Source organism: Anneissia japonica, unplaced genomic scaffold, assembly GCF_011630105.1.
Source record: "Anneissia japonica isolate Jap-2015-1 unplaced genomic scaffold, ASM1163010v1 scaffold287624_len20325_cov120, whole genome shotgun sequence".
In the NCBI taxonomy this organism is placed as follows: Eukaryota; Metazoa; Echinodermata; class Crinoidea; order Comatulida; family Comatulidae; genus Anneissia; species Anneissia japonica.
In genome coordinates this window covers 1-20,325 of record NW_022688034.1, presented here as the reverse complement: position 1 = coordinate 20,325, position 20,325 = coordinate 1, and the positions used below count along the sequence as shown (strand labels likewise).

General features: G+C 36.5%; 2 protein-coding genes across 2 annotated transcripts; one reads left to right on the top strand and one right to left on the bottom strand.

Moving 5' to 3' along the window:
• The first annotated feature begins 1,601 nt into the window (after window positions 1–1,601).
• LOC117121123 lies at window positions 1,602–7,849 on the top strand. Its single transcript, XM_033266227.1, has 3 exons — window positions 1,602–1,853; window positions 2,520–2,651; window positions 6,265–7,849. The coding sequence occupies exons 1-3, from the start codon at window positions 1,635–1,637 to the stop codon at window positions 6,709–6,711; spliced, it is 798 nt and encodes a 265-aa protein (XP_033122118.1). The 5' UTR covers window positions 1,602–1,634; the 3' UTR covers window positions 6,712–7,849.
• A 4,138-nt stretch (window positions 7,850–11,987) lies between these two features.
• LOC117121133 (actin cytoskeleton-regulatory complex protein pan1-like) lies at window positions 11,988–19,509 on the bottom strand. The gene is made up of 4 exons (XM_033266237.1): window positions 19,455–19,509; window positions 16,275–16,556; window positions 15,607–15,744; window positions 11,988–15,270 (listed from the first exon to the last, which is right to left on the bottom strand). The coding sequence occupies exons 2-4, from the start codon at window positions 16,515–16,517 to the stop codon at window positions 14,575–14,577; spliced, it is 1,077 nt and encodes a 358-aa protein (XP_033122128.1). The 5' UTR covers window positions 16,518–16,556; window positions 19,455–19,509; the 3' UTR covers window positions 11,988–14,574.
• Window positions 19,510–20,325: the final 816 nt, after the last annotated feature.

Genomic DNA, 20,325 nt, shown 5'->3' with positions numbered 1-20,325 from the left:
TAGCATTGCTCTGTCCATGGGCGATTTAAAGACTTGACATGTATCAAGGGGATGGGTTCATGACAGATTAAAAAAAAAAAGAAAAAAAAAAAACTTCCTGCCTACCCAACGATCAACAACTCTTTTTTTTAAAACATGACCTAATTAGTCATAAGTTGAAATTTTTAATGTGTTAGAATTTTCAGAGGTTAGATGTCCCTCTCCTCACTTTGTGTCAGCGAGGCTCAGACCTTTCACCTCTAGAGACCTTAAGAGTATATAAACATATAATAGTTGCAGCATATTAACAAAAAGTGTCTAATCTATGTAGAAACTTCCTATTTCCTATATCTTCAACATGTCACAAATATAAAAATTTCTAAGAGAAATGTACAGTACTTAGTAAGGCCCTATAAACTAATCGCCTTACTTCATCCTACCGACGACGACGACAATAGCGAGCTTTCGAAATGGGCGACGCGGGGAGCTGCGACGGGGTCAGTCAACCATGAACGTCGTGATCAATTATGCAGGCGCCCCCAGCGAGCGCGTATTTATAAAACTCACGTTGCCGTAGTCAGCACAACGCCAAATCGCTTAATGCCCGTTGTCAAATCCACACAACGAACGACTTCCACATGTATTCGCATGCGCAGTACGGTTTCACGCTTTACTGCCCGTCGTAGAACGCCGCGTCGTCCGAATCGAAAGCTGCTTAATGAGGACGAAGAAGACGACGATGATGATAATAATAACATACTTAGATAATCATCTTCATACAAATAAAAAGGAGTTTGGACAGAAGAGGAACCATTGTCATGTTCATTTACCATTCATAATGAAAACATATAAACTATGTCTCTTTCGTGATTAGTGAAAAATTCTTTATATTTATCAAATTGACCAAATATTTGACTACATATCAATCAGTCATTACTGGAATAGTGTGCAATTAATATTGACACGCTGTCACACCATTTTTTCATAATTACTTTCCAGTAGAATAATTAATCTAATATAAAAATATGTTTTAATCTACAATCAGGGCTATGGTAAAGCAAAACAATACAAACACTGTAAATTCAAATATAGTATTTTTGCCTTTTGACATTGACAAATTTTTGGATTATGGCTTTACAAAAATTACCATTGGTGGAGAAGAAATGTAACGTATGAAAGGTGTGATCATGGGGGTATAAAAAAATACCTCCATGGTGTGATGAAAGAAAGCGACGGTAGTGGATGGACCTCGTCCAGATCGTACTTCAAAGTTGCAGAGTGAATGAGTGTACATGAATGATTTTGGAAGGAAAAAGCTATGACGTGTGTGGCTGAACCGTGTTCGGTTGGTTGAATTATATTAGGAAAAGAAAACAATCAACAACTGTCGATCAATAGTTGACTCATAAAAAACGGACTTATTGTTAGTCAACTGTAATATAATTAAAATCAAACTGTCAATGGAACAATATTATCAAAACCAATTATGTGAATAGTGGTTTAGGCAGCGAGTAACGCGTAACACCCCTGAGCTGTCGAGAGCGAATGGACAAAACGCGATAAAAGACATCTTGTAATTTCACATATTACTCTAATGTTTTATCACTTTTTTTCAGATTCCCTGTTTCTTTTCGCTTTCCATTCTAGCATTGCTGATGTCTATTAACATGTTGTCATGGGCTTCTGATAACATACAACATGGGTACTACGACTACAGGAGAGGCTGTATTGACTGGAGTTGCAACATCACCACACCAACAATTTCTCCCTACGATCGCAACAATACACTAACAACCCCTCAACCTCATTGTTATGATTGTTTGCCTGGTTGTTGTCAAAATGGCAACATTTACAAGGCTGACAAAACCAATAAGGTATATGGGTCACTTAATGTTTCTATGGAAGCCACAATAATCCTGTTAAAAATACAAACATTCTGTTCTTGTATTTCTAGCTGTCAATCTGCATATAATCGGCAAATCAATTTTTCTCTAATCCCTCAATTTTATTAGGATAAATTGGTTTTTTTTGTGAGTTAAAAAAAATCACAAATATCAAAGCAAGATATTATTATTAATAATAATAATAATAATAATAATAATAATAATAATAATAATAATAATAATAATAATAATAACTTGACTTATGTTTGTTTGTAAAACATAACATAGGGCTTTTCCTCATTGTCATAATGAGAAGGGATGCTGAAATTACAAAAAAAAAAAAAAAATGCATTAAAAAAAGTCTAGCGAGAATAATGAAGTTAAAACGCATGAAAACCAACTCTAAATATGACTTCTATTAATATTCAAAATGTGTAGAAAACAAAAGAAGATTTAAGCACAGAAAGTGACCGAAGTGCCGGTCAGAAAACATGGGAAAACTACGGAGCCCCTAAAGGAACATGGTTATAAAAAGATTAAACTATTTCTGTTCTGGATGTTTTTTTTAGCAGCAGCTAGCTCCAATCAGTGAATCTTGAATGTTATATTTCTTGAATATCTAAAAGTATTATACTTCTTTTAAATATTCTAAAACAGGTGTTGCTGGACTCGTTCACTGTGGGATTTGGAGTTTTGGAAATGTTAATCTGCATGGTAACCATAGGCCTTTCTTTCTCTCAATTGAGTTGTTACGTATGTTGCCGCTGCAATTGTTGCCCACGTGCCAAGGTAGGTTCATATTAAACTAAGAAATATAATAGAATTAATGAGGATAATAATTAAAACAAGACTTATAAAGCACTATTATTACAGTACTAGTAAGTGCACTTACCGACTGCAAGCAATGCCTAAGATGCTCAACTATATGCATATTTTTATTTAGAAGGTATAAGTAATGATGATAGGCCTATAGGGAGTTTTCGATGCACGACGTTAACCTTAACTTTAACGTTAGTACCCAACATGCAGTGCGATAGCTCCGCCCCTTCTGTAAACAAATCGAAGTACGCATGCGCAAACCCGTAACTAACGTACTCCGCAACGCAATATGAATAAATTATGACGTTATCCGTTAAAGTTAAGGTAACGTCGTGCATCGAAATTCCCTATTGATTGCTGTAGATTAGATTAGATTTGGTGATGACGATAATGTTGATGTAGAGAACTTCATAACAATGTACGTACTCGAGCGAATAAGCGCCCCGTTTGAATAAGCGCCCCTCTTAACGTTAACATTTTCTTAAGTGCCCAGTTTCAATAAGCGCCCCTCGATTCCTAAAAAAAGTAATCATACTCTACAGTAAGCCTACAGTACATCACTGATTTAAATTTCTGACCGATGTCTCAACTATTCGCATCTCAGCATTGTAGGTCGGTCTATCCGTCCATCATCTGCCGGCCGATCATTCTCCATGAAGTTTAAGATGGTGTTCAGTTTTGTGCATCATTAGAATCCTGTTCTTGTTCTATTGCTACCCTGTACACCATCTTGGATTTAGAACTATATTTTGATATCTAAAAATTAAAATACTTTATGGCCATATACAGAGTTGTTTTTTTTTTAGTTAAAAAAAATAAACTGACCTCAACACTCTCACTTACAAAAATCTTGAATATTTTTATTCATTTTTAAAACAATATTATGTGATTGGTTTTTAGCAAGCTAATAAACTAATCAATTCTGGGACAGTGTTGGGCATGATTTGAGCTGCGGAGTGAATTCACATTTTCTTCTTGTGTCAATTCAAATGGGTTAGCCTCATGGACAGGTGAGAGCTCCCTGGACAGCATATTTCGAACTTTCCTCGCATTACATTTGGCAATGAATCGGTCGGAAAAAACTGGACCTACTTCTCTTTTTCTTTTACAATTTGCACCTTTATCATGTTCTTACCTAAGTTTGCAAGTAACCCTGCCATACCAGCTCCACCACTCATTTCATCTGGACGATTATCTTTTCTGCACCAGAACCATTCGTTTATTTTCGGTTTTCAGACACTCCTATTCATTCATTTCTCCTTCTCCTCCAATATTCATAAAAAGGGAAGACGTTATTAGTCACAAACATCGTATTTGCGCTTGTTCCTTGGTAGCTTCAATATTTTTTTACGTAAAAAATTATTAAAACATACTCTAAATGATTTCACAGTAGCCTCACAAAATTTACTCCACTGAGTCATGCAGTAAACCATTACGCAATAAGTCCTAAATAACTGACATTTAACCTCTTTAGGACACTTGGAAAATGTCCTCGTGTTCGTAAACATAAACGCATAAACTTAAATTTGTTAGAGTAATACAATCTCGATCAATTGCAAATACCTCACAAACATTTGAGATTCTGAAGTCTAACAACAGAGGGAGCTATTAGGGCTGTGCCATCAGCATACAAGACAATTAATAGAGACATCATCAATAGAACAACCATCATTAGTCATTCTGATTTGCAGAGTAAATAGATCATCAATATATAAATTGTATAATAGTGGGGACATAAAACCTCCCGGAAGTACCATTGGTAACAGAAAATGGCAAAGAAATACTATTTCCCCACCTAACACAAAAAATTCTTGATTGCCATACCAAATTCTTAGAAACTTAACTACGGTAACTGGAACACCACTGTCAATCAGGACCCTAAAATACAGTCCAGTGATCCAGGTGATCAAACGCTTTAGATGCATCAAGGAAACAGCAATAAACGGGGCTACAATGATTTTGATAATACTGTACAACTTGTTTTAAAACAAAAATACAAAGATCAATTGAATGGCCGGGTTTAAAAGCAATTTGACAATCGTCAGTGTAAAGTGAATCACCACAGAAATTAATAAGTATTGACTCTACGTCACACTACCAGATTTGCACTTGACAATTGGTACCAACGTGAACACTGCTTGGGATTTACCCAAGATCTTGGGTATTTTGACTTGGTCTTGGTTTCTTGGGTACTTCTGTTCAAATACTGATAATTGATAACACTACTGGCCGACTGAGGGTGTATTTTTCTATCCGTATTAACACCTCATGAATATTAATTTTAATAATTAACAAAAACAATTACAATAAAAATGGTTTATAGAATGAACTAAAAGGGAAACTATACATGTGAAAAACACGTTTTTTTCAAATTTTAATGCATTTTTTTTGGAAGCTTGGGTAATCTTGGGCAATTTTTGTTGAATCTTGGGCAATTTCGACCCAGTCTTTGGGTATAACAAAAATTGTGAGTGGTCACGTTGATTGGTACAAGTACAACCTTGTAGCACGGCTCAATTCATCACTGTCAACAAGTTTCTGCTGGGCGTCATTAGTAGGTGTATGCGAAGATGCACCATGGATTTTCGATGCTGGATTCCGATTTTTCACTAGGTCAACACGATGGGCCCGGGTCAAAACAGCGTCAGCAAAAGATTTGGATGCAATACCACTGGTACAGGCATTCAACAGACTCGCATCAGAAGAAGACATACGCCTATCAACCATATTCATAGATTCATTAACACGCAAACCATTACGTTTTTTATGATCTGCCTTTCAGAGACACCATATTCAGTATACCTTCCATAAGTTGCAGATCAAATTTCATCTTGTTAAAACTCGCGATATAAAGAGGAAGCATCAAGAGCTCCAAGTGGCACAATCGGAATTATAGACAAAATGTCGGAATACTGGCCTCATCAACATTGACAAGAAATGACAGTATATCACTTATATGACAACATCAGGAGTAAAATGTTGCATACAAATCTTGTACCATTTGTCATTCGGAATGGATACATGATTCATAATGAAACACAGCATTTCATCAATAACAATCTCGCTATAGTAGATAGATCATTGACTTGCGTCGAGGACATTAGGACAGCCACCCCTACGATCCCGATCACTCACTGATCAGTCAGCACACCAGTGAAAGGCTTAGCCAAGAAAAGGATAAAAAGCATGTACCAACTTACAGGATCATAAAAAACTACATTCATTCATGTCATCAGAGCTTAAAATCATCTGAGTATCCAACATTAAAACAATATTCAAGAGGCGCCCTTGAATTTTCAAGTTTCCCGTAAGCACCCTCTCAATTTTCACCTATTTCCAGAAGCGCCCCTCAATTTCCACTCTGTTTTCATATGCGTCCCGTTTGATTAAGCACCCCCTTTGAATAAGCGCTCCTCAAAAAGTCCAAAAAGATCTTACGCGAGCGGTTATCCACGCTAGTACAGTGTTATGGAACAGTCATTTATTTTCTGGTGGTTGTAGTCGAATTATTAGTGGCCCATTTACATTGCTATAAAATGAAGAGCAAGTGCATTTACAAAATACATATTTTGTTTTCTTACAGACTATTAGCCAATACCAGTTGGCTATGACCCCCAATGGCAATCTGATGATGTTAGCTGTATCAAAAGCAGATCATCATGTGCCAACAATGGAACAGAACGAACAGAACCAGCCAATGACTGTGCAGATAATTCCAAAGAAACACATTGCTACTCAGAACCAACCAGTAGGGGCTCAATCTTCACCACCTTTTGGAACTGGAGAACATTTTGGAACTGAAGAACAACAAGTACATGATGCACATCAACCAGTAACCCTCAAGGCACAAGAGCAACCAGCGTTAGTCCAGATCCCTGGCCAAGTAGTGATGGTAGGTGAACAGGGACAAGTACAAACCCAACCACAGGGGAAACTAATGCTGATCCAAAATCTGGGGAAACCAATGATGGTCCAAGATCAGAGGCAACCAAGGACGGCAAATCAAGATCAGGGGAAATCACTGTTTTAACAGTCATTGTTTGTGGAAGGCATTGTTCAGGGCCAGGGACAGCCAACCAATCGGAAAGTCATGATTCCAGGACAAGGTCCATCACTTCATACGGTGACCCAATTTCAGATGCAGATACAAGCTATTGGAGAACCTGCTGATACTGGATAAGCAATGTCATTAGTAGCTGGAAAAGATGCTGTAATCCTTTAATACATTTTCTGTATTAAAAAGTATTACCTCAATAACCAGAGTATGAATATCTAGATGTTAGAAGGAATATGAACAGGATGAGTCAACTACAGTGTAATCCGACTTATGTATATGCATAACAACAACAAAATCAACAACAACAACAACAACAACAGCAACAACAATAATAATAATAATAATAATAATAATAGGCCTAATAATAATAACAGTTGGAAATTACCATTATTGTAATTTTATTATTATTTTTATTAAATTGTCTAAAATACACGTTGCTCATCAGTCTGAAATACATATTGATCATTAAAGTAATATTTTGCTTAGTCTCAATATTTAAGCATATTCAGTATACTGTTTCAGTGTTGTTTAGAATTAGACGAAAGCTAAGTATTATTACACAGAATTTTATAATTGTGCTACTATTTTGTAACTGATTGTTTTATAAGATTATAAAAATAATAATATGTCGTTTATATATATGCGCCTAATGCCTTAACTACAGCATGGTTTGTTCCAAATCGTCATTGTGGTACATTGATAAAATATCAATGTTAAATGTTAAATGTGTTTTATATAGAATTTTATTATGTTTAAAGGATTATTATATAATCTAAAGGACTTAATTAAAGTACATTAAATTAGACTCGTAACACTCTTCCTCAAAGTTTAGCCCACCCACTTTTTCTACTGGGGGCCCTGTCCCCACTTTTGTGACTGTTCCCAGCACCAGTGACAAACATTCTGTACTTAGGCATATGATGGGATTGGGGGTTGGGGTAGGCACTATTAATGGAGCGACTCTCTACATCTTCGTGCTAACCACGAAGATGTAGGCCTATAGTAAGTGTAACGGATTGACTTACTGTAAACCTTCAAACACACATTTAAACTCCATCTAATTTAACGAAAACAATAAGATAAGTAATTAGGCCATTTTTGAAAATAAAGTTCTCTGAAGGTCAACTACAGAATTTACAGTACACTGTAGTTAATAATGTTATAAGTTGTAAAAACTGTATTGAGTAAAAAAAATCTTTCGAATAAAAATATCTTTCGCTTGTTATATTGAACAGTGGCAGATTTAAGGGGGAACCCTGTCAGCACGGCCACAACCTCCTATTTTTTTTTTTAAATTATAAAAAAAAAAAAAGGAGAAAACAGACAAAATTGTATTCAACTTTTAATCTGAGAGTGCCATTTCCGGCCATCTGGAGTCTGGAAGTGCCATAATCATATTTTTTTTCTTACCTTAGCTCCAACAGTTGTGCGGATGAGGTGGGTGCAGGCGCGGATCCAGGATTTCCCCTGACCTTCGCTTAGATGGGGTGGTTCTTGCAGTGGTGGATCAAGAAATTCGAAATAGAGAGTGCCCAGAGAGGTACCTTCACAGATAGATACCTCAGCAAGAAAAAATAAGATTACGTCGCCTAAAGATGGAAATGGCACTCCCAGGATTTGAATATAACTTTCAATTTTGTCTCCATTTTAACAATGATTTTCAAACATTTACGGGGGCCCGGGCCGACTAGCTTCCCTTTGAATCCGCCACTCTATGGGGGAATCTGGGGGCGGATGCAGAATTTGGCGGTAGGGGGTGCATTAGAATCCACACGATCTCAGGCCCACTATGGTTGCAGTGTCGAATCCAGAAATTTTGAAGGGTTGGCACATTGCTAATATGTTACGTCCTCGTCCACCTCAACCTCACCATGGTTGGGGCTGAGGTGAGGAAATTTTAAGAATGGCACCCCTGTGATCGCAAAGGGCACTCTCAGAGATGGTAAAAAGAAGCTGTCGTAGGACTAGTGGTACTATGGCCCAATTTCAGTGGCATTTCATAAGTTAAGCAATGTTTCCATACGAATCAATAAAGGGCGTTATCCATGTCCGTTTTTGTAAGGTTTTGTCAGAGCAATCAAGTTTTCTATTAAAATATTACCCAAAGATTAGTTGCTGCTCACCACCCCACCAATTTTAAAGCTTGTTCTTGCTAGACACAAATTCTTTTCAAGTATCACTCAATATAAATACTTCTAATTTATGTAAATATGCATCAGCACACGTTATACATGAGCCTACTATAATAACACATAGACCTAAGCGTGATTTAAAAAAAGCTTAAATCCGTAAGTCCCATGCCAGGTCTTTCAGATACAGAAATGTGATATTGTATGGTTCAGTTTGGTTTTTATCGTTTTGCAAGCTCTATAAAGATTTGTTTTAATACTACAGTACTACTAGTAGTAATAACAATAATAATTATGATGACAATGATGATGGTGATAATAGATAATAATATTAATAATATTAAAAAGTGAAGATAATTGTGCTAAAGGCGAAAAAGTAAGTTGTGATTTGTTGATCACAATTATTATAGTATAGTTAAAGCTTAGTAAGCTATGTTAGGCCTAAGTTGTCTTGGATATTAAGTAGATCCCTGATAAAAGATTATGAGAAATTTGTTTTCATTTTGACTATGGTGATGTAATGATGATGAATTTTACTATAAAAGTGTCATTTCCGACCATCTAGAGGTAATATTTAATCAAATTTTTCGGACCTCAGCCCCAACCATGGTGGGGCTGAGGTGGTTGTGAAATCACGGCTTTGAAGTATATAAAGTACATACTCAAAAACAATGTTTATAAGCTTTATCTTGTATGGTACATCACACATAATAATAAGATCTCTGTGGTTGCCGAAAATCGCTGATAAAATATCATGAGAAATTTGTTGGCGCTTCATTTTGAGTAATCAATGCCGTAGCCAGCTATTGGGACAGTTGGACAGTCCCACACAATTTTTCTATTTGGTCCACAAAGAATGGGTCTAAATTTTCTAAAATAGGTCTAGATTATGCTGTTTTTAGCACAAAATGAGTCCTGTTCTTGAAAAATGCGTCCAGATTTCTCATATTTTAAGAAAATTGGTACAGGTTTTTCATATTTTTGCATAAAATTGGTCCACTTTTAAGAAAATGGGTCCACATTATTTGAATTTACGCGTAAAGAGGGTCCACAATGACATTGTTCTGCAGTGTTTGAAAATCCTTTCTACATGCATTGTATATAACAGTGATGTGATGATGATGAATTTAAAAAAAAATATCATCTAGAGGTACTGTACTATTTCCACATTACACGCCATCGAGTCGACATCTGTCTCAGAGTATGTCTTAGTGACTGCTGATGAGGCGGGAGTGCATAAATTTGTTTTTAGGATGTGATCTGGTTTTACATGCCCATTTTTGTGATTATGACTATTTTGGAATGTTTTGAGCAGGTGGATTGAAGGCCCCCTCCACTTAAATTTTTTTAATGGAAAAAAAATGAAGAAAAATATAGGCCCCACTTTCCAAATTTATGTCTGAGAGTGTAATTTCTGGGCTTCTAAAGGTGCCCTAATCATACATTTTCCTCAGCCCCGACCATGGTGGTGCTGAGGTGGGTGGTTCCTCAATCTGTAAAAGTCCCTCCCTGGGTCACCTCTCTACGTACCTCGCACAACGGCTCCCCCCGCCCCCTTTTCAAAATCCTGGCTACATCCCTGCTGAGCGCCCCACCCTTCAGAGGTTAAAAAAAATAAAGTGCCCCTTAAATGTTAAGAAATAACCGACATAGATTTTAATTATTAAAGTGCCATTCCACAATTCGTAACATTTTCTCACCTCAGCCTAGACAGATGGAGCTCAGGTGGATATAGTAATTTTACTAGTTCTTGTATTAAAGTGCCATTTTCTGGCATCTAAAAGTCCCCAATTCTGAACATGTTCTCACCTCAGCCTCATCCATAATGGGGATATATGGATACAGTAGGCCAAATTGTTGTAGTTTCATGTATTAAAGTGCCATTTTCCGGCATTTAAAAGTCCAATTCTTACATTTGTTTTACCTCAGCTTCAACCATGATGGGCGGAGGTGGATGGATTGGTAGTTTCCATAAATTTTAAGTATCCAAGTGCCGTTTTCGGGCATTTATACTAGTCTCAAATTCCTCTGCGCCCCAAAACAATGGTGGGGCTTAGGTAGATATCGTAAATGTTGTATTGTTCGAATGCTATTTTTGGGCATCTAACGTGTCTCAATTCTCAAAATGTTCTCACCTGAGCCCCAACCATGGTGGGGCTCAGTTGAATACGATAGTTTTTAAAATTGTAGGTATTTAAGTTTCGTTTTTGGTACCTATTTAATTAAATGGTTTTTATTAACTTAATTCGTCAAAAATAAAAAGAATTTCTGCGCATCCAGAGGTATAAAATACTTAATTGTATGGCGCTGACGTGTGTGTGGACTCTCATTTCATCAGCACCCACTTCCTTAAATACATTACTATTACTGAAAACAATGATAGGCAAATACTGTACTGTATATTGTTTTTCATGTCAGATAGGCTATTTTAAAACAATGCTAAAAGCACAGTGCCAATGCCAACATAGACACATGGGCGAACCGGGCGAAGGTCTGGATCCGCGCCTGGGGTGGACATTTTATTTGCGCAAAACCCTTCCTGGGTCCCCTCTATTTCGACTTCCTGGACCCGCCTCAGTTGGAGTATCACTCCCGGGCTACATAGAAGGGTAATTTTTATCCATCGGGGGGAAAAGTGAAGTTGTCGTCAAGGAAACCATATCAAGGATAACCCTCATGATAAATAATTCATTGAGATCATGGAAGCAATCTCGACTTCGAATCTGTGACTCATTCAAGGGCGAGGGCTAAATTGTACAATTTTTTTTTTTTTTAATGGAGATATAAGCAAAATTATATTTAAATTTTAAGTCTGTGAGTGTAATTTCCCGCCATCTAGAGGTGCCATAATTACAAATTGTCTTACCTCAGCCCCAACCATGGTGGGGCTGAGGTGTATACATGCTCCATCTGCTAAAGTACCCAGTGGGAAATTCAAGGGGACCCAGCCGGCCCGCCCCCGTCCCTAAATTGTTATATAAAGATAATTATATTCAAATTGTGTCTGGAAGTGCAACGTTACTGTAGTACGCACTATTACACGTACAGTACGATACAATGAATGTACATAAAACTCTTTTGATAGACATTTGACAAATACAAATTTCTTAAAGCAAAATGACTAACTTTTGAAACATTTATTCTTCAAAATGACAAAAACACAAAACATGACAGTCGTACATAGAGAAAGAGACCTACGCAAAAAAGAAAAAATAACAACCAATTATACAAATGGCTTAATATACTATAATATAAATAACTTCACATGCTTAGAAAATCAAAGGCCTACCGAAAATTGCTGATAAATATGTGTTAACAATCAATCCTTTGCCACAGTTATTTCGAATTTCCCGAAAATGGTCTATAAAATCAGTGGTCTTAATAGTTACCACTCATTATATTGGCTTTTTCTGTCATTAATTAAAAATGTTCTTCTGCTTGCAAATTGCAAAACTCATTAAAACTTTTATTTGATGGTCTCACAGAACAACATCTGGGTTTATAAATGTAAAATTTAACTATAAAAATTAGATATTAACATTTTTTTTAAAGTTTATAACTGCAATCATAAAATAGATGCGTCATGGTTTCTCTATTCCCACAAATCAGTCTGTGCTCACAGGTAAAATCGTTTGATTTCATCTAGTCTAGGTTACCGTCTAGGCTTCGGCGGCCACCTGCTACAGCTAAGTTCGTTTCTTGAGCCTTTAAAATAGGTGTAGGATATTCCTATAAAATAATGTTCTGTATCTTTTGTTCATTAGGTTCATTGATTCAAAGAATTCCTTAATTTTCCATACACTATATTAAATTTCAAGTGACTTTCTGTGTTTTCCTTGTACAATTTGTTTCCACATTTTGCACACGAACAGTAAAGTAAACAGTGCACTAACGAAAGAATTAGTGCACGTTTTGGGACAGGAAAATAACACTGGGAGTAAGGGTGATGACGTCACGATTGACTTATATATTAAATTAAGGCTCATATCTGTAGCTAGACTTATTGATCAGGGAAGGGCAGCAGTGTAGGTAGGTGAGGACGAGCCCTAGGGCAGAATTAATTGCCAGGCCTTTTGATGTGAAGCGTCAACCGATGGAGGGTGCAGACTAACCTTGGTGGGGCTAAGGCAGGGAAATTTTGATTATGACACATCTAGGTGGCCGGAAATGCAAATTACAGATTTAAATTCGAATATATAACTTTCTTTTGTCTTCCAAATTCTTAAATATAATTTTGAACGATTCGGGTGGGGGGAACTGGGGCCCTTGAATTTTTTTTTTCTTCAAATAGATTAAGTTGGAAATTATTTTTAAGTATCATTATTAGGCCTATTTATGAATGGGCTCCTAAAAGCCCTCGGCCCCAGTACTTTGCACAGGCTGCACTGCCTATCCCCCTATGCTAGTGGGGAAGGGTGATTACAATTCTGAGGACAGCAAATCCACTCCCAACCTTTGCTACATGATGGTTTAAACTATTATTTATTATTGGAGAAGCCAGGGTCCCGAAAGTTAAGAGGCCTGTTATATTTATCAGCATTTTTTTTGGTACCAGGACAAATGGGCTCAAAATCGGCCCAGCAGGTACCCGTAATAAGCAGGATGAGTAAAAAAAAAAAACAATCAAAACGTCAAAAGGCCAAGCGAACTGAGCTTCACCCAGTACTAAGTCCACACATTAAAAATCATTTCATGATCATACAATTAGCAGTAAAAAAAATAATGATAAATTGGTATACTTTTCAGTATTTCACCATTCAAAAGTGTGACATGACAAAAATGCCTAAAATTTGATGTACAGTAGTAGGCCTATATTTTGTTTAATTGTATTATAAGGACTGAGCTCAATTATGTTACTATAAGAAGTATATTGGAAAAATTTTTATATGTTTATCTTATATTTATATAGTAAGAAAATATTAAAAAATTGGTAATCTTGCATTTTATATTAGTTGCGGCTATTATTAAATGTTATTGGCCCATATGTCAAGGATCTGTCTATAAGGGAAAAGGATTTGTAGTGTATCAAAATACAAAAATGCGTATTTCTTTTGGAAAGACAATTTGATTATCTTATCGCAACCCTTTTTCAAAAACATTGGTATCATATCTTTTGTTCCACATAGTTTGGCCTAAATCCGCTGTATTCTATTTTTCCATGAAAATATCAACATAATATCGTGTCCATTTACTGTGAACTTGCCCAGACATATAATAACCTTTAGACATTAAAAAAGTCTATAAAAACATTTAACATTGATATTTCATCATGCACTACACTATCCACAAAAGCTTACGGTATAGAATACAACATATTGCTTTTAAAGCAATCAATTACAAAGCTACAGTTTTAAAATTCTGTGTAGTAATACTTAGCTTTTTTCCAATTTTAAATAACAGTGAATTGTATACTGAGTATATATTAGACTAAGAAATATATCCCTTTGATGAGCAACATGTATATTGCAGATAATTTTGAATAAAATTATAAAATTGTAATAATAATAATAATTTCCAATTATTATTATTTTGTATACATAAATCAGATTACATTGCAGTTGACTCATCATGTTTATATTCCTCCTAACATCTAGTGTTGTTCATACTATAGTTATTCAGATTATACCCTTTCATAAAGCGAATGCTTTAAAACCAACACAACCGTGTAGCTATTTTTGTGCAGTTTACAATTACAAAAATTGGAAATTTACACAGTCGGGTTTAAGATGCTGCCAGAATCTTGTCCAGCTACCATTGCCATTGCTTCTCCAGTGTCAGCTGGTTCTCCAGTAGCTTGTATTTGTTGTTCAGGTCTTGGTATCTGAGCTTGGGTCACCGTATGAAGAGTTTGACCCTGTCCAGGAATCATGACTGTCTGATTGGTTGGCTGTCCCTGTCCTGGAACCATACCTACTTGCCCCATACCTTGCACAAACATTGGCTGTTGAAACATTGGTTGCCCCTGACCTTGATGTACCATCATTGGCTGCCCCTGAGCTTGGATGGTCATTGGTTGCCCCTGACCTTGATGTACCATCATTGGTTGCCTCTGAGCTTGGAGCAACATTGGTGGTCCCTGTCCACCTACCATCATTAGTTGGCCAGGACTCTGGGCCAACATTGGTTGCCCCTGAGCCTGGACTGTTACTGGTTGTAGTGCACCATGCACTTGTTCTCCAGTTCCAGCAAGTTCTCCAGTTGCAAAATTTGGTGGAGATTGAGTCCCTACTAGTTGGTTCTGAGCAGCAATATGTTGGTTCAGAATCATTACTGGTTGGTGCTGCACCATCACTGGCTGGTTCTGTTGATTATTTACCATTGTTGGCACACCATGTGCTTTTGGTACAGCTAACAACATCACATTACCATTGGGGGTCATAACCATCTGGTATTGGTCAATAGTCTTAAAGCAAAATGACATAAGATATGTATTCTGTAAATGCACTTGTTGATGGGCCACTAATCACCACCAGGCCACAACCACTACTACTTTAATCACCCCGTTTAAACAATACAATTTCACCAGGTTCTCTAAATCACCATCTGCATCATCACCAAATCTACAGCAATCATCACTATTATAATAACTTATCTGCTAAATATAGCAATCTGTAGGCCTATATTGAGCATCTTAGGCATTGCTTGCAGTCAGTAGATGTACTTACTAACAAAAATACTGAATACTATAATACTTTATGTTCATCACGTCTATTATCTTTCATTATAATTAGGAACCTACCTTAGGTTGACAACAGTTGCAGTTTAAGCCCCGGCAACATAGGTAACAACTCAATTGAGAAAGTGAAAGGCCTATGGTTACCACGCAGATTAACGTTTCCAAAACTCCAAATCCCACAGTGAGCGAGTCCACCAAAACCTGTTTAAAGAAAATATAAATCTTTTAGACATTCAAGATATTTAACAAAAGTAATAACAATAACACCTAACAATCACAAACTAGAGCTAGCCGTTGTTAGTACAACATCCAACACTTCTATTACTTTCTTCTAAATGAAATAAATAGCAGTGCAGAATATTCACAAATGGGATATCAGTGGCAGATTCAGGAATTTGAAATACTGTGGAGGGAGTCCAGGGAGGGACTTTGAGGTACGGAGGGTGCAGATCACCTGAATCACACCATGGTTGGGGCTGAGGTAAGAAAATTTATGATTATGGAGCCCCTAGATGGCACCATCTAGGGCATCTTCTTATAATATCACTGAATTTGAATGAATTGCTAAGCATCTTAAATTACTGCTATTTGGTAAAGAGCTCGAAACATTTTTTTTAATTTTATTATTCGGACTTACAGCAAGGAGGACGCTGTGAGTCCATCTACGGGAAGCGGGAAAGAATGGGAGGAAATAAAGTAGTGGAGAACCAAAAGTATTAAGTGATTCATACCTTATTTGTTGTGTTCTTCTCTATATAAGTGTAGCCATTTTCACAACAACCAGGCATACAATTGTAACAATTATTAGGATATTCTGTATAGTAGGGGTAGGGATAGAATGTATAGTAGCTCATGTAAGTAGTTGGTGTTATTTTAGTTTTGCAACTCCAATCGATACAGCCATATATGGAATCGTGATCACTATACCCTTCCGATATATTAGCAGAAGCCCATGTGAACATGTTAATAGACATCAGAAATGCTAGAATTGAAAGCGAAAAGAAACAGGGAATCTGAAATCAAAAGTGAGAAATTATTAGACTACTTTCGTAAAATTACACAGATGTGTATTATTTGTCGTTTATCCGATTTGTCCATTCGAAAAACAACAGAAAAGGAAACTTCCACTAACATTTGGATTCCTGGTCTTTTATAAGCTGGGACAATGGAGCTTCTCCCCCGAAAGCACACTGGTCAAGGATCTGTATTACAGTGCTGTGGTTACATAAACTTGGGGCCCCTGCTGGGCCACTTATTGTATGGCTAGGGGCCTAGGGCTTTGCCTCGATAGCTCATGGGCATTAGGCGTTACACACTTCTCAAACCTCTATTCACATAATTTTGGCAGAGATGCCATGTCTCCCGAAAATCGCGTGTTTCTCCCAATTTTTGAAGCCGTCTCCCGCCCTCTCGATTTTTATTAATATCTCCCGACTTTTAAAAATATCCTGAAAATTTCACGAAAAATGTGATTTCCATGATGTCATAGAGCAATGAAACAAAATTTCCTATCTTAAGCCAATATACTATGGCACTCGCTCAGCCATAAAAATATCATAAACAAGGCCAGAGAGTTGTTATTTAAGTTGTTTATCTAAATAACAACTCCATGACAAGGCAGGCCTAGATCCGTTGTAGAATCGCTTTGTTTATCCTCCATGTTACGATATTTTGCATTCAGCGCCGACCTCATTCAATGAGATGGCTGTCAGTTAAGTAAATAAATTTCAACAAATTAACAAAATAAAAAAATCACATGGGAATGGATGGGGCCCAAGTTTTCGCCACAAAGATTTGGAACTTGAAGAATCGGTGCATAAAAAATACTTTTTCTTTCAAGTAAGCTTCAGTTATTTAATAACAATACTAAAAAAATCATAGTTAATAGGTTTTGGTACTAAGCAGTCTTCCGAAAAATGAAGTTTATTTTAATATCGATCCCGAAATACATGTAGACCTAGGCTCTATCTGCACTGCAGAGTATGCGTGTTGTGTTGGGTGGGCGGGCGTCTGTGTGTAGTGGTGGTAGTGACTCTGCGGCCTTAGGCCTAGTTACGCACGTATAGATGGAGCCTAGCGAGGCAGGATTTAATGTTTTTTCATGGCATTATGTACCAGTTATTATAGGCTAGATATATATAAATGCTGACTTATAACATGTAGTATGATTTACTAACTAAATTAAAATATATATTTTTTTTAATTTCTCAGCAAACATGTGTGGATCTTGCAAGTTGCAATTACCTTGCTAGTAATTCTATGTTCTTTGAGGAGATGTAGTAAATCAGCCATAGCCTCTAATATGCCAATGAAGCAAGCAAAGCCTAGTTGACTGCTGCCAAGAACGCTTTACTAGCAAAATGCTAAATAAATAATAATATTTATAAATTTATATTTTAGGCCAACTGCAATGTGTAAACAAATGTAAAATTGTTAAATAAAAATAAACAAATTGATGAAAAATGTTTGTTTACTTCATTTTGTGTAACACTTTCATGTTGCACATTGCGTCGTAAGGCGTCACAGCGCGTCACTACAGGAGACGATCGCTTCACGAAAAAATCTTCCTATCTTTTGGTTTTCAAACTTGGGATCTCTGATTTTGATAATACTGTCCAATTGACAGTTTATTTTCAATTATAGTGTAGTCGACTAACAATAACTCTGTTTTTTTTTTCAATCAGACAAGCTGTGAAATTTGAGAAGCCTGTGCTGTTGTTATTATTATTATTATGTTACTAAAACATTATATTAAAAATTAGTCAGCCTCTTATGATCAGACAAGTCCTGGAAGAGGTAGAGGTTTGAATTAAATTATTATATACTTTGACCATTTGTAGAGCTGTAATGTTCCTGAATCATTGACAATTTATGCATGGAATATTTAAATACTCTCCATACCTCATAATGCTAAAATACATGGAAGATTAAATTAATAATTAATCTACTAGAAATTATCACTATCAAAATTGTGACACTGTGTCATATCTGTATATCCATGAGAAAATAAAGATTATTAACTGTACACTACAGTATTTCAATTATGCTTGTTTCAGACATTATTATGCAGCCACGACTCTATTTAATTTGTAAATATTAGGAATTTATTTTATTTACATGTTATTTGTCAAAGAAAATTTGATAGTTTAAACAGAACTTTATAGAACAAAAACAAATAGTGAGATAGCTCCAGGCTAGTATTAAACTGTCTATGATTATCCGCCATTAAACATCCGACAACCCAACATTATAATTGGCGCCCCAATCCCCCTAATTTGGGTTGCAAAAAATACAGTAGTTTGAATACCAGGATATTACACAGTAATCAATGAAAGCAGTTCAGTACTTGGGTCTACGTTTTGCTGGCATTCAATACAATACATATTTTAGTGGCCAGCTGTTGATGCATTTGCTTTACTCTTGTTGTTTATCTCTTTGTCAATCCAGTCTTAGGATTGGATTTATTCGGTGTAAACATCAAGGATAGCCCACGAAAGTCTAGAAGAAGACTTATTTCCAGTGGGGTCCTTCTGGTGGTGATTGGGCAGTACACCGGGAGACAATTCCCTACTCTTTTCCGAAGACTGTACTGTGTTCTTTAACGTGCACATGGGCCATAATGCACACATGGAACAATGGCTTAAACGTCTCATCCGAAAGATGGTGCGCTATTGTAACTTGTATTTCAGCCCTCTAGCAGGAGAGGCAGTGATGGGAATTGAACCGGGGACCTAGAGATCTCCACGGTTCAGCGCACACACAGCGGCTACCACCAGATTAGCCGACTGAGCTAAGTTGCTCTCTCTACATTACATTATATTAGTTCTTAATTACAGTATGAAGCACATTCAACAAAAATCGTATAAACCAATGTCACATACAAATATCTATCTATCTGTCTATTTACTTACATACGACCCCTTCTTTGTGACACTCAACAGACCAAAAATACCAGTCACTGTAAATATCTGTGAAAAAATGGAAAATGTTTATAATAAAATACTGTATTAAATGACTTTTAGTTGTTGAAACTGAATCCTGATATTTATAGTTACAACTGTAACAAATTCTAATAGATTAGTCTGATAGGATGGTGGGTGGGGTGAGAGAGGGGAGACAAAGTGGAGGGCTCCGACAAATTTTGGTAGGGTCTAGGGGTGAAGCCATAGTGGAAGTCTACTGGGCACAACCCGGAGAAGAGAAACAAAAATGCAGGTAATAAAAATAGATCCACATTTTTCCTCTGCAATTTAAGAAGAAAGTCCCACCAGGTGTGGCGCCAGGATTTGCCCAATGGGGGCTGAAAATTAGTTTTTGTCTGATGTCACTGACATCGCCCACAATCTCTCGGAATAGGACTGACAATTTAGGGGTGTCAAAGGTTAATTTATTCGACTTTAAAGTCTACTAATAAGTACCAGAAATTGCAAATTTCAAGTGAAGTGCTGCGAAGTACAACTGCATATAAATGTTCTTCGAACAAAATTATTTATGCGAGTCAAGTGAAAATAATGAATAATAAAACTATAACAAATAAATTGAGACACAACCCATTGTCTATATTAGAACACTTCTCATTGGGTAACAAAGTCGTAATTTTTCATTTTTGTCAAAAAGTGTCTATAGTGTGGTGAATTATGGTTTAGGTTTTTTTTAATAAAGTTTCAAAAATTTCTATGTATGTGGAAAATGTAGTTGATTACCAAAGGTTACATTTTTTTATGGGGCAAGTTTCCAAGGGCGGGTTTTCTAGGGGCGAGTTGACTGCTAAAGAGTGTTGCC

Excerpts from the sequence above, each read along its gene's own strand:
- LOC117121123 (XM_033266227.1), top strand. The coding sequence starts at position 1,635 with ATGTCTATTAACATGTTGTCATGGGCTTCTGATAACATACAACATGGG. Across the intron at positions 1,854-2,519 it reads AGGCTGACAAAACCAATAAG|GTGTTGCTGGACTCGTTCAC; the intron begins GTATATGGGTCA and ends ATTCTAAAACAG. Across the intron at positions 2,652-6,264 it reads ATTGTTGCCCACGTGCCAAG|ACTATTAGCCAATACCAGTT; the intron begins GTAGGTTCATAT and ends GTTTTCTTACAG.
- LOC117121133 (XM_033266237.1), bottom strand. The coding sequence starts at position 16,517 with ATGTCTATTAACATGTTCACATGGGCTTCTGCTAATATATCGGAAGGG. Across the intron at positions 15,745-16,274 it reads AGAAGAACACAACAAATAAG|GTTTTGGTGGACTCGCTCAC; the intron begins GTATGAATCACT and ends TTCTTTAAACAG. Across the intron at positions 15,271-15,606 it reads GCAACTGTTGTCAACCTAAG|ACTATTGACCAATACCAGAT; the intron begins GTAGGTTCCTAA and ends TTTTGCTTTAAG.